The sequence below is a fragment of the Bubalus bubalis genome, chromosome 4, assembly GCF_019923935.1.
Source record: "Bubalus bubalis isolate 160015118507 breed Murrah chromosome 4, NDDB_SH_1, whole genome shotgun sequence".
NCBI lineage: Eukaryota > Metazoa > Chordata > Mammalia > Artiodactyla > Bovidae > Bubalus > Bubalus bubalis.
Genome location: NC_059160.1, coordinates 120,810,019 through 120,824,301, shown reverse-complemented (window position 1 = coordinate 120,824,301; position 14,283 = coordinate 120,810,019). Strand labels below are relative to the sequence as shown.

At 39.8% G+C, this 14,283-nt stretch overlaps 1 protein-coding gene across 1 annotated transcript in view; it reads right to left on the bottom strand.

Moving 5' to 3' along the window:
- RAB4A (RAB4A, member RAS oncogene family) overlaps positions 1-14,283 on the bottom strand; it is a 42,869-nt gene that overhangs the window by 16,138 nt on the left and 12,448 nt on the right. The window contains exons 2-3 of the mRNA XM_025284477.2: positions 2,810-2,890; positions 689-803 (exon numbers count right to left, since the gene is read on the bottom strand). Of these exons, the coding sequence (XP_025140262.1) occupies positions 689-803; positions 2,810-2,890 (196 nt within the window). The remainder of the gene's footprint in view (positions 1-688; positions 804-2,809; positions 2,891-14,283) is intronic.

Here is a 14,283-nt window from a genome sequence, read left to right as displayed (position 1 = left end):
CGTTTCTCATGATGTACTCTGCATATAAGTTAAATAAGCAGGGTGACAATAGACAGCCTTGATGTACTCCTTTTCCTATTTGGAACCAGTCTGTTGTTCCATGTCCAGTTCTAACTGTTTCTTCCTGACCTGCATACAGGTTCCTCAAGAGGCAGGTCAGGTGGTCTGGTATTCTGACTGTTTAATGTAAAGCAAAACCAACCCCCAAAGAGATTTAAAAAAATTCTTTATGTGCAATGCTATAACCTCCTAATGTGCCACTAGGTCTCAAAGAATAAATTATCCTCCAAATTAGAAAATGTTCATTTGGAAGTGATTCCCTAACCCCCAGGGCACAGAGCAGGAGATAACTGGTGGGCCAGCCAGTGAAGTTTCACCTGCCACTCCTCATCACTTCCCATCGCTCACATTACCACCTAAACCATAACCCCTCCTCGTCTGTGGAAAAACTGTCTTCTGTGAAACCAGTCCCTGGTACCAGAAAGGTTGGGGACCACTGTTCTAACATATTCTTCCATAAATCAATGGTGAATGGAGAAGAATGGAGTTTTAGCTTGTCTTAGAGCTTTCACAGGTGAAGTTTCTAAAACCTGTGGTGGGGGGAGGGGATTATATACATTAAGAGACCATAATTGATTATTTCAAACCAAATTTTCAAATATTATTATTAAGTTAGAGAAAAAGCTACCTGAATCGTTCTTGGCCTGCTGTGTCCCATATCTGTAATTTTACATATTTACCACCAACATTTATTATCTTTGAACCAAATTCCACTCCTATTGTATGATTTGAGTCATCTTTGACTGCAAAAGAAAAAGAAATTTAATTTTAGGACATTAAGGTAACAACTTATAAATTTAAACAAGCAACATTCAAATCAAGAGTTAAGTCAATAGAAAATGTAATTTACTTATGCCATTCATTTCTCCAAACATAAAATGATAAAAAGCACTCACTGCTTTAAACAGAATACATACAGTTTCTGTTCTCAAAGAGCCAATCAAGTTTTTTCTCAAAACCCCTAAACAAGCCATATATTTTAAAGCCAATGCTTGGTGACCCTGCCACATGAGACCATATCTACCCAATCACTGTTAAGGTTCTCAAGAAGGGTAACTGCACAAAATACTGGGCACCATCTTGAGAGCCTTACTGCCCAGTGACAGACTGCAACTCGGCCAATGATAGTTTCAGCTATTTGGACAAATATTCTAAACAAAAAAAAGTAAAGGGAAGGAAAAGCACTGTAGCCCAAGAAGGAAACTTGATGGATACCAAAGATTAAGGGAAAAAGAGGAAAAGATAGAGTAAAAAAATGCAAATACCACCCCCTCCCCAAACCAAGACCTTGATGCAATTATTACAGCTGTTGAGTTTTAATGAACTTCAGCACTGTGTGTGGCAATCATTTGGAATGAATTTGTTGGCAAAATCAATACTGTCTAAATGGGCAGGGATACAGGCAAAATATGTAGTTTGCCAAACCCAACTGGAATAAGCTGTCTATAAAAGAAAATATCTGTGATGATAAAAAAGGGATAAAACAAACATCCTGGCTACACAGTCCACTGACTGGTTTATAGTTTATCACCACAGGATAAAATTTAATTACACCAGAAATCATCTGACAGCTGTGTTCCCTGCTTCCTGGGGACCTGGGGTAGGAAAGGGTTTGAGTCCAGCAGGCTGTCTCATCCTGGACATTCACCAGCACCCAGCTACTGGGCCAGCCTGGGAGGAAACGCCTCCAAAGGTGACAACTAAAAGCCAGGTTAACACACGGCTGAGAGAAATACCATCGCTGTGGTCATGACAAGCAAAGGGAGGATGTGTGGGGAGAGTGCCTGCTCAGGCCAGTGTCCTGGCCAGCGTCCCCCTGCTGAGATGGAACAACACAACGTCTGAGTGACTGGTTCAGAACCCTGGGCCCACCCAGCAGATGAACGCTTGTTAATGCAGTGGGCACTGGCTCTGTGACTAAGCCACACTGGGTCTCTGTCACCACACAGAGACTCCAATGAGCTCCTGGTCAATGGAAATGGAAGCAGCAGAAAACATTGTAGAATCTTACTCCTCAAGCTCTTTCCCAGGACACCCTCTGTGTGCATTTTATCCACCATCTAACATATCTCACACACCCTTACTTAGGATGAACTTCATTAAATGAAATTAATTCTGTTTTTGTGCCTTCACCTGACTATAGTAATATACACAGGTCATTCTCCACAACTCTTCAGATAATTATAAAAGAATGGTACATTTTAAGGGCCTTTCAAACCCACCATGTTTTACAATAGTTTGGAATACAAAATGTAACCTCCCTTACAACATGGGGCAAATCAATGGTGAAAGATATTTCTGTGGGCAAAAGGCCTGGGTTTGAGTCCCACATGTACAATCACTACCTGTTTCTTTACCTGTAAAATAGGATTGATGACAACAGCTGCCTTAACGACAATACAAGGCCGCCAGGGGCCAAACACTACTTTATCCAAAATGTACAACTAGGATTATTGGGCCACTCCCTGTCAGGAAATGGAATTCCACAGCATTATAAGGTATTTTAGTATCTGGAAAATGTACAGGACAATTTACTGCATAATGAACAATGACCGACTATGAAACTGAAGTGCTAAAGAAAAAATCAGATTACTAAACATTTAATAACATAAACTTTTACTGTCATTTAAAAATATTTGTAACTTTCTTCCTGAAAACACATTCAGAAGTTTTGCCATAAACAAATCTGTGTAGGAGCACGCTCTCAGAAGACGACATAAAAGGAGCACTGACCATGGACGTCACTTACATTTTTTTTCAATAAACTGATGAAGCAAGCAAGACTTGCCAGTTCCTGCATTTCCAATAACCAAGAATTTAAACAAAAAATCTGAAACACAAAAAGAGACTGTGAACAATAACATTAAAACAGGTGCTATGAACTTAGACTACAGTCATAAAATTTAATGAGATTGTAATTGTTAACATCACAGAAAAAAGAGGTCACTGAATATTTTGAGAAAATGGCAATAAACACATTGACTTACCTTTCCACCTTTTCAGTATCTGGCTTACATGCTAACCCAGTGCCTTTTCTAACTTCTCTGGGGATAATTTCTTTTCTGAAAGTTTGAAATGTAATTACTATAATGACAAAAGTGACTAAAATCTCTTTCTTTGCTATTCAAATAAATATGCATATCCAGTGACAAGTAAAAATCATTTAGAAATTTCAAATGCTTTCTATACAGAAGAAAAAACTTGGTAGACTCATGGGCTTTGAGAAGTTCACTCCTTTCTTCTTTTAAAAAACAGGTGCAGCTTCTCCCCGCACTTGCTTCTGTGGCCTGGCCTCTGTTCCTGCACCTACGGCTCATGGGAAGGCCGGCTTCTGGTCAGTATTGCCGAATTTGGTCAGTGTTCCACGTGTGAAATTTGTCTCATTCAATACAGGGAGAGCTCTTCACTTCTTTACACAGAGGAATATATTTAATTTGGGATCTTATTTTGCATAAACTGTAAAAAGAGGCTTTCTAGCATGGAACCTGTAAGTCAGAATGAGGGGCACCAGTAGCCTGACACTGCCCTGGTGATTCATGCTGCTTTTTCTGATAGCAAAGGAGTCTAGTTCTGCTCAGCCAAGCCTTGGGAGCTCCCACCCTCACACTTTGACTGCCACCCACCTCTGCCAACCCCCAGGCTGCAAGGCTCACCTGTGGCTCTGAAGGCCCTGCTCTATGCTCCTGGTTCCCTTGGCTGCACCTCTGATGCTATCACCTCCACACTCCCGTTTTGGACCTGACCACACATTGCCAGCCCTGGCTCCTTCTCTCCCCCAGCTAAGCCCAAGCAGTCCATTTCTTTGCTTAGGCTTGGCCCAGCCCTGTTCCTAAGAACTACACTCATTATCACTCAGATTAAGCCTATTCCACCTCTCATATTTAAGGGCACTTAAACTTATAAGACAGTGCTATTAGGATTGTTAGCATTTACAAATACAGTTATATGCATCTCACTGACCGTTTTAAAAGCATGCCACACTCACATTCATAACAGCACTATTCACAGTAGCCAAAAGACAGAAGCAACCCAACTATCCATTGACAGATAAATAATAAACAAAATGTGGTACATATATACTTTGGAATATTATTCAGCCTTGAAAAGGGAGGAGATTCTGATACATCCTACAGTATGGATGAATTTTCACACTGTGCTAAGTGAAATAAGCCGGACACAAAAGAAGACATACCAGAAGATTCTGTTCACATGAGGTGCCCAGAGTGCTCAAACTCACAGAGACAGAAAGTTGAATGGTGGTTGTAGGGGTGCTGGGGGAGAGGGAATGTGCAGTCAGCATTTAATGGTTACGAGCATCAGTGTGGAAAGATGAAAAAGTTCTGAGGATGAATGGTGGTGATAGCTGTACAGTGAATGTGCATGTACTTAATGCCAGGGACTTTAAAACGGCAAATCCCATGTTACGTGTGCATTTTATCACACACACAAAATAAAACATGCCAGGTCTGATCATTTGCACTGAACAGCTTTTACAGCCCAAGAAACTAAAATTTCTAAGTAAAAATGACAACACTAAAATTTCTCAATTTTGTTCAATATCCTCTCTGAGAAATAAAGCCCAATACATTGTTGCATAAGTTGTAAACACAGGAAGATGAGAACCAGGTAAAAATGCTGCCACTGTGGAGGCAAAAGTAAGTCTTGAGAGAGAAAATAATTTGTACACACAAATGGGAGTGTTCCTTATGCTTCATATGTACACAGCAAAAGGAGTTTCACTAATTCATCTAATCCTGAAACAAAACTCATATGTCTAAGCACAGACTTTGACTTAAAGCTTGTTCCCTTATTATTTTCTGCTTTGGAAGTTTTGCTTAAATGGACTTCATTTCGACAGAGGAGCCTGGTGGGCTACAGTCCATGGGGTCGCAAAGAGTCAAACACGATTGAGTAAGAACGCGCGCGCGCACACACACACACACACACACACAGTAATTGTCTTCCAGATTACACCACAGTCTCAACAGATAAAAGGGTAACAATGTCAACTGATTTCACCTTGCTGGACAAAAGACAAGTAAGATGTGCAATTTCCATATATGAAAATATTTAATTCCACCAAAAAACTCTTCACACTCTGAATCTTGTAGCTCAAAGAGGTAAGTTTTCTTAGAAAACCTTTTTGTTTGAAAACGCTTTTGGAGTCAAACATCTAGAAATGCTGGATAAAACATACCACATTTAAAAAAACTATACAGCTGACCTTTCAGGAAAAAGGACTGGAAAAAGCAGTAGGGGCCCTGGAGGGCTGTCATTTTGGGTCTTAAGACATGTGGGACAGGGTTCAAGAGTGTACCCATGTGAAGGATGGAGTACAGAGGTCAACCTCAACTTTCTTCAAGGCTTGGCCTGAAGTGAAGGACAGGCTGGGAAATCCTCTCACCAGCTCAGGGGGACAAGGAGCCTTCTCTGACTCTGTCTGGCCTCTCAGCAAATAAACAAAACAAAACAAAAAAAACCCATTCCCCTTTGAAGATTTATTATGGGCTGACTCCACAGGAGTTTGAAATTCAAACCAAAAAACATGTGCATGATGAAACTCCAAGTCAAGAAATTTAAAACAGTAAAAACAGCCCTAGACAGTGATGTCACCAGGATGCCTGGAAGAAGCAAAGCAGATCACTCTGGAATCACACTGGCTCCCAGGTGGTGCTAGTGGTAAAGAACCTGCTTGCCAATGAAGGAGACGTAAGAGACTCAGGTTCAATCCCTGGGTTGGAAAAATACCCTGGAGCAGGGCATGGCAACCCAGTCCAGTACTCTTGTCTGGAGAATCCCATGGACAGAGGAGCCTGGAGGGCTACAATCCACAGGGTCACCGAGCATTTGGACACAACTGAAGGGACTCAGCACACTGCAAGGACACATCCTCCAAGCAGGATACTCAGGAGTCGCGGCCTTACAGCTGCTCTGAAGATGAGCTCACAATTTAACTCAACAAAACACTCCAGGAAACAATCCGTCATGAGTGAGTCAGCAGTCCAAAGATATTACACTCTTAAGAATGTGATTTTATTATTATTATTTTTTTTTAAAGAACCTGATAAGGGACTTCCCTGGTGGTCCATTGGAAGACTTTGCCTTCCAATGCAGGGAATGCAGGTTTGATCTGACTGGGGGGCTAAGATCCAACATGCCTCATGATCCAAAAAAAAGAATAAGAATCTGATGAAGTATACTCAACATGATTAATATCATAAAAAAGGAATTGAATCCATAAGCAAAGAATAAAATGATATGAAAGATCGATTTCTAGACTGTGTCTAAAAATAAAAGCTGCAGTCATTAGAAACAGTCAATGGATAAATTAAAGAGCAGAATTAACAAAATTAAGGAGAAAATTAGTGAACTGGAATAGAGACTGGAGAAAATTACCATGAGGCAAAATAGAGAACTGAAGAGAGAGAAAATATGAGAGTTTAAGAAAAATGCAGATTTGAAAGAAAGGGTCCAACATAGGTCTAATATGTATTTTGGAATAAAAAGAGAGAGTGAGAGAGAGAATGCGGTAGAGAACGTCAATGTTAAACTGTAACAACAATCAATAAGAAAGGAAAAACTCCCTACAAGAAACTAGGTTCCTTTGGGGTTAACCAAAGGTCACCATCTTCAGTGTTGGGACAGGAGCACAGAAACAACGCACTGTCTAATGCAGAATTCAACATGCAATGATTACCCTAAGCACCAAGATGGACTTCTGCTTCCAAAATGAGGGAACAGAAAGAAGCACTTTCCCTCATTCCTCCTGCTCAGTACAACCTAGGATCCTAGGCACCACACATAAAAGAAACACAAGGAGACTTGGAAAAGTGTAGCTAAGGTGAGAAACTGGCCAGAGACCTAGGGGCCTGAGGAGTGACACTGGTTTTCCGTGGGTTTTTTCCTTTTCCCTCCTATCTCCCAGACAGGGAGCTGAACAAGCTAACAGCCAACGGAGGCAGATTTTAAGAAGTCACAGCAAAAGCCTGGTCTCTCTTCTCACAGGACCAGGAAAGGCCAGCCTAGCAAGACAGAAAACTTACACAAAACTGCTCTACTCCAGACAATCACTACAGGAAAAACTCACCCCGGGTCTCACCCTGCCCACGCCAGCAAAGGACGGATGGGAACCCAGACCGCCACCCTTTTGAGGCCGTAATGAGCTTCCCCCAATGCCAGAAGGGTGCTGTCACAGAGACCAGGGACAGGGCTGGGGCCCTCATTCCTGCAAGCCAGTTCTGAGCTGTCCTTGCCCCCACTGCATGCCAGGGGAGACACGGCGGTGGTAAGGGGCAGAGGGCACAGGTCACAAGAGCTCTCATCCCAATTTAGCAGCACAAGAAGCAGCCCCTCCACCCGGATGTCCACAGATGCTCAGATGGCAACCTGGACTTCCACCTCTACCTGGCAGTAACAAGGCAGCACCTAAGAGCAGAAATGAGTTAAACAAGATTTAAATCAAGATTTAACGTCTCATAACATAATACAAACATGTCCATGTTTCGAATAAAAATCCCTCATCATAGCAAGAACCAGGAAGACCTCAAACAAAGGAAAAATATCAACAGATTCCAATGCCAAGATGATAGAAACATGTGAAAACTCTGATAAAGATTTTTAAGCAGCCATCATGAATGCTTCAACAAGCATTAAGAACATGTTCGAAACACATGAAAAGCAGAAATCTTCACCAAAAAGAAAGTATTATCAAAGAAAAAGAAAACACATATAAGAACCAAATGGATGTTTTCAAATTAAAACATACAATAACTGAAGTACGGGGCTCTGTGGATGGGCTCAAAACAAAACGGGGCAGAGGAAACAGTGAAATGAGCATCAAAGTGATAGAAAATACCCAATCTGAACAACAAAGAGAATCACTGGAGTCTCAGAAGGAGAGAAAACAGGATAGGGTTGAAAAAGTACTCAAAAGAAATAATGGCTGAAAACTTTCTAAATTTAGCAAGATGGCAATTAAAAAAGCTAGATTATTCCAAAGTGAAAGTGAAAGACGCTCAGTTGTGTCTGACTCTGCAACCTGTATAGTCCATGGAATTCTCCAGGCCAGAAAGCTGGAGTGGGCAAGCCTTTCCCTTTTCTGGGGATCTTCCCAACCCAGGGATCGAACCCAGGTCTCCCGCATTGCAGGCAAATTCTTTACCAACTGAGCTATCAGGGAATCCAGATTCTTCCCAGCAAGAATCTAAATACATTCATGTCAAGGCACATCATACTTAAACTTCTTAAAACAAATAAACAAAAAAATCTTGAATGCAGCCAGAGAAAAATGATACCTTACCTACAGGGAAAAAACAATACCAGTGGCAGCATGTTTCTCATCAGAAACCATTGAGGCCTGAAGGGGCACACTATTTTTCAAGGGCTGAAAGTAAAGAATGCTCCATCCAGAATCTTATACCCTAAAAATATCCTTCTAGCGTGAAGGACTGAGACATTCTTAGAGGCAAAAAAGAGCTAACAGAATTTGTCACCAACAGATCTACCCTAAAAGAATGGCTAAGGGAAGTCCTACAAACCGAAAGGAAAGGAATTCCCTGGCAGTCCAGGGGTCAGAACTCAGTGCTTTCACTGCTGAGCCCAGGGTTCAGTCCCTGGTGGGGGAACTACGATTTCAAAAGCCATGCCAAAAAAAAAAAAAATAAAGCCTGAAAGGAAGTGATAAAAGGAATTATAATCATGGAACATTATACAAAGGAAAGTGAAAGTGAAATTATACAAAGGAAGAACATGGTAAATAAAAACATTGGTAAACATATTTTGCTGTTTAAGCAAAAATGGTTAACACTGTTTGATGTAACTCTAAATATAACAAGAGGAAATATTTAAGACCATTGTAAGTGAGGGAGGGTAAAGGAATGCACAAGTCCAACTCAGACATACTGTGGTTCAGTCCCAGTTTACTGCAACAAAGCAAAGCTCACAATAAAATGAGTGACACAAATATTTTGGTTTCCCAGTACATATAAAGTTATGTTTATACTATCTTTCAGTCTATTCAGTGTGCAACAGCATTATGTCTAAAAAATGCATACACTTTAATTACAAGTATTTTATTGGTAAAAACCTTAACCATCAGCTGAACTTTAGGCAAGTCATAGTGTCATAACCTTTCGCCATAGTAACATCAAAGATCACTGGTCACTGTAACAAGTATAGTAACAATGTAAAACTCTAAAATAATTTGAGAATTACCAAATCATGTCCCAGAAACAAGAAGTATGCAAATGTTATTGGAAAAATGATGCCAATAGACTTGCTCAATGGAGCATTGCCACAAGCCTTCAATTTGTAAAAAAAAAAAAAAAAAAAAAGTCTCTGTGAAGCACAATAAAACAAGGTTTGCCTGTAAGAGAGGGTAAGGTTTTACACTTTGCTTGAACTAGTAAAACAATGACACAAGTAGACTGCAATATGTACCTGTAATGTAATACCTAGCACGACCACTAAAAAAGCTATGCAAAGAGATATACTCAAAAACATTATAGGTAATTCAAGAAGAATTCTAAAAAATGTTCACATAAACCCAGTAAGACTAGAAAAAGAAAAGAGAAAAATGAAAAATTGAACAGAAATCAAAAATATAAAATGGCAAAAATATATTCTAATAGACCAATAATTAGATTAAATATAAACTACATAAATATACCAATTAAAAGACAGATTGACAGAAAAAATGGAAAAAAGCCCAACTATAAGCTGCCTATAAAAAACTCACTTAAATTATGATGTTCAGGCAGGTTGAAAGTAAAAGGATGAAAAAAGATCTACCATGCAAATATTAATCAAAGTAAATCATTATCAGATACAACAGTCTTCAGGGCAAAGAAAACGACCAAAGACAGAACTGGTCACTGTAACAATAAAAGGGAAAATCCACCAATAAGACATAGGAAAGCTCAGTGTGTGCACCATAAAACAGAGCTAAAAACACATCAAACTAAAACCTGACAAAACTAAAAAGAGAAATGGACAAACCCCAAATTATGGTAGAGACATCAACACCTGTCTCTCAATATTGACAGAAAAACTAGACAGAAAATCAGCAAAGACAGAGAAGAATTCACCACAGAAAACCACTAGGATGGAGCAGGACACACTCTTTTCAAGGGCCCATGTATCAAGATAGACCACACCCTGGGCCATAAAACAAATCTTAGCAAATTTAAAAGAACTAAAATCATGTAGAATGTGTTCTCCAAACACAAAGGAATCAAAATAGAAATTCGTAATATATATATACAATAAGAAAATCTCCATTCATTGGAAGGACTGATGCTGAAGCTGAAGCTCCAATACTTTGGCCACCTGATTCGAAGAGCCAACTCATTAGAAAAGACCCTGATGCTGGGAAAGATTGAAGGCAGGAGGAGAAGGGGATGACAGAGGAGGAGACGGTTGGATGGCATCACCGACTCAAAGGACATGAGTTTGAGCAAGCTACGGGAGATGGTAAATGACAGGAAAGCCTAGCATGCTGCAGTCCATGGGGTAACAAAGAGCTGGACATGATTGACTGAACAACAAAGAAAATCTCCAAATACTTGGATACTAACCAATCTACGTCTACATAAACCATGATTTAAAGAGGAGGTCTCCAGGGAAATCGAAAAATGCACTGAACCAAAAGGAAATGAAACTACAACTCATCAAGAGTTGTGGATTACAACTAAACCAGTGCTGAAAGGAAAATTCAGAGCACTGAACGCATATATTAGAAAAGAGGAAAAGTCTCAATTATCTAAGCACCCATCCTGAAGAACCTGGAAAGAGAAGAGCAAAATAAATGTAAAGCAAACAGAGGAAGGAAATAAAGAGCAGACATCAGGGAAATGAAAGACAAAGAAAATCCATAAAATACAGCTGGTTCCTTGAAAAGGTCAATAAAATTGACTCATCAGTCTATCATAACTGATGAGTCAAGGTCTAGAAGTTGATCAAGGAAAAAGAAGCGTCCTTGAGATGGTCACAGCACACACCACCTTTGTCTTGGTAGCACTGTGACAGGGTGCACAGGAGGGAAACCCCTCACCACAGGAGGCCTTCCTACTGTCTCCAAAGGGGGAACAGGGCCTAGAGACTCCCAGACATCCAGCATCGCACCCCAGCGAACTCAGTGTCCACCTGCAGGAGCTCTGTTACAGTTTGGTTAAGCAAAGATGAGTAGATAAGTGTGTGGCTTCACAGGGTATTCAAAGCAGGCAGCCTCTGAATGGCTAAAAATATGCATATTGGGGCTAAATTTAAAGTAACTGAGTGTATAAGTAAAAGGTTGTTGCTGAGCCATGAAAGACACTGGGATTCTTTGCCTCCAGAGGAGAGGAATCAATCCGGGGCCAGTGACGAGCCTGGATCACTCAGCACTTCTGTGAAATAAAGCTTTATTACAGTATAAAAGACATAGAGAAAGCTTCTGACATAGACATCAGAAGGGGGCAGAAAGAGTGCCCCCTGCTAGCCTTTAGCAGTATGTTATATACCTATCAGCAAGCTGTTAATTAGAGAGAGGCGATGTCTGAAACTCAGAGTGGCACCAGGCCCCTCACCCACAACATGCGTTTTGAGATAACACTGGCACCAGGTGAGTCATCCTGGGCCACAAAACGGTTGACATGAATCTTGAAGAAAGGCAGGTTTCCAGGTAAATATATCATTTCATTAACACAGATTAGGAGAACAATGTATGAGTAAAACACACTGGTTTGTTGAGCCAGTATGGCTCTGGTTCTGAGTCTTAAGCGAAACCCTAAAGTTCTTAAGCAGAACTTGAAGACAGAGTCTAGGGTAAATACACCAGGTGTCATCATGGCAACACAGAAGAAACCTCCTTTAAATTTTGTATAGAGAAGGAAAAATATCTGACACTTGTAGTTTGTTTTCTCCTGCCGCTTAAAAGAGGAATTTAAAAAATGTCTAACCCTTGCAGCCCATTTCCTCCGTTTGGAGACCCCTGGCCTTCTTGCCTGTTACCCTTTCATTAAGAACAGAGTTTGGTGCCAGCAGGCTTTGAACTAACGTCTTGGCTGGTTATGAAGAAGAAAACCGCAGAGGGACCAATATGCAGGGCTATTTTAACTCATTTATGTAACAAAGACTGACAACAACAGCAACCACAAAGAGAGGGCACAAATGGCCAATTTCAGGGCACAGCACTAGACCCAGCAGGGTAACAAAGGAGGAACAGTGCACACTTTAATTTGTCAACAACAGTAACACATGAAATAGACCAATTCTTCCAAAACAAAAAGTACTACAACTCACCAACATAAAATAATTTAAATAGTGATATAACTATTAAGGAAACTGAATTTATAATTTTAAAACAAAAGAATATTCAGGCCAGGGTGGTTTTACTAGAGAATCCTATAAACATTCAGAAAAGAATCAACACCAACTCAGACATAAATGGTTGCAATATTTTCTTAGAAATAAGAAATAAAAGCAAACATAAACAGGACCTAATCAGCTAAAAAGCTTTGGTACAGTAAAAGAAACCATTAACAGAATGAAAAAACAATCTATCGACTGCAAATATTTGCAAATAATGAGACCAACAAGGGATTGACTTTCAGACTATACAAAGAGCTCATCCAACTCAATATAAAGAAAATGAACAATCCAATTGAAAAATGGGCAGAAGACCTAAATAAACATTTCTCCAAAGAAGACTAACAGATGGCCAACAGGCACATGCAAAGATGCTCAGCATCACTGATCATCAGGAAAATACAAATCAGAACCACAATGAAGTACCACCTCAGGCTGGTCAGAATGGTCACCATCAAAAAATCTACAGAGAACAAATGCTGGAGAGGGTTGAAGGAACCCTCCTATACTGCTGGTGGGAATGTAAACTGGTGCAGCCACTACGGAGAAGAGTTCCTTACAAAACTAAAAATAAGCTGCCATATGATCCGGCTATACCACTCCTGAGTGTATATCCAGAAAGACAAAAAAGCTCTAATTTGAAAAGATACACCCCAATATTCATGGAAGCATTAAGTACAACAGCCACGACATGGAAGCAACCCAAGTGTCCATCAACAGGCAACTGGATTAAGATGTGGTGTAGGGGCCTCCCTGGTGATCCAGTGGTTAGGACTTTGTGCTCCCAATGCCAGGGGTGTGGGTTCCATCCCTGGTTTGGAAACTAAGATCCTACATGCCTCGTGATATAGCTAAAAAATAAAATAAAGGTCCACAGAAGTGGTGCATCACTGACCCAAGATGACATAAAAAAAAAAAAAAAAAGATGTGGTGTATATGTACAGTAGAATATTCCTCAACCATAAAAAGAATGAAATATTGCCCTTTGCAGCAACATAGAGAATATTATACTCAGTAAAGTTAAAGACAGATATTATGTGATATCACTTGTGTGGGGAACCTAAAAAAAAATACAGATGAATCTATATACAAAACAGAAGTAGACTCACAAACATAAAAAACAAACTTATAAGTACCAAAGGGGAAAGGTGGGGGGAAGGCATAAATTAAGAGTATGGGATTAACAGATACAAACTTCTATACAAAAAATAGATAAGCAACAACGATTTACCACACAGCATAGGGAATTATATTCAATATCTTATAATAGCCCAGAAGGGAAAATAATCTGCAAAAAGTATGTAAATGAATCACTTTGCTAGATGCCTGAAACTAACACAATATAGTAAATGAACTATAATTCAATAATTAATTAATTAAAAAATCAAACCCAGTTAGAAAATGGGCATACACCATGAACAGGCATATTCACTTAAAAGAATATACCAATGACAAATAAGAATGTGAAGATATGTTTAAGATCATTAACCAATAATTAGGGAAATGAACATAAAGCCATCATGACGTGTCACTACACATCTATCAGGAAAGGCTAAAATAAAAAGTAATGATAACAACAAAAGCTGACCAGGATGCACAGAAACTAGATCACTCATACATTGCTGGAAGAAATATAAAATGGAACAGTGAATCTAGAAAACAGCTTGACAGTTTCTCAAAAAAACTAAACACGCCACCAGATGACTCAGCAACTGAACTTCCAGGCATCTACCCAGAAAAAATGAAGACTTATGTTCACACAAAACCCTGTACATGAATGTCTATAGTAGCTTTATTTGTAACAGCCAAAAACTGAAAAGAGCCCAGATGTTCTTCAACAGGTGACTGGTTAAACAAATTATACATGCAGATCAAGAA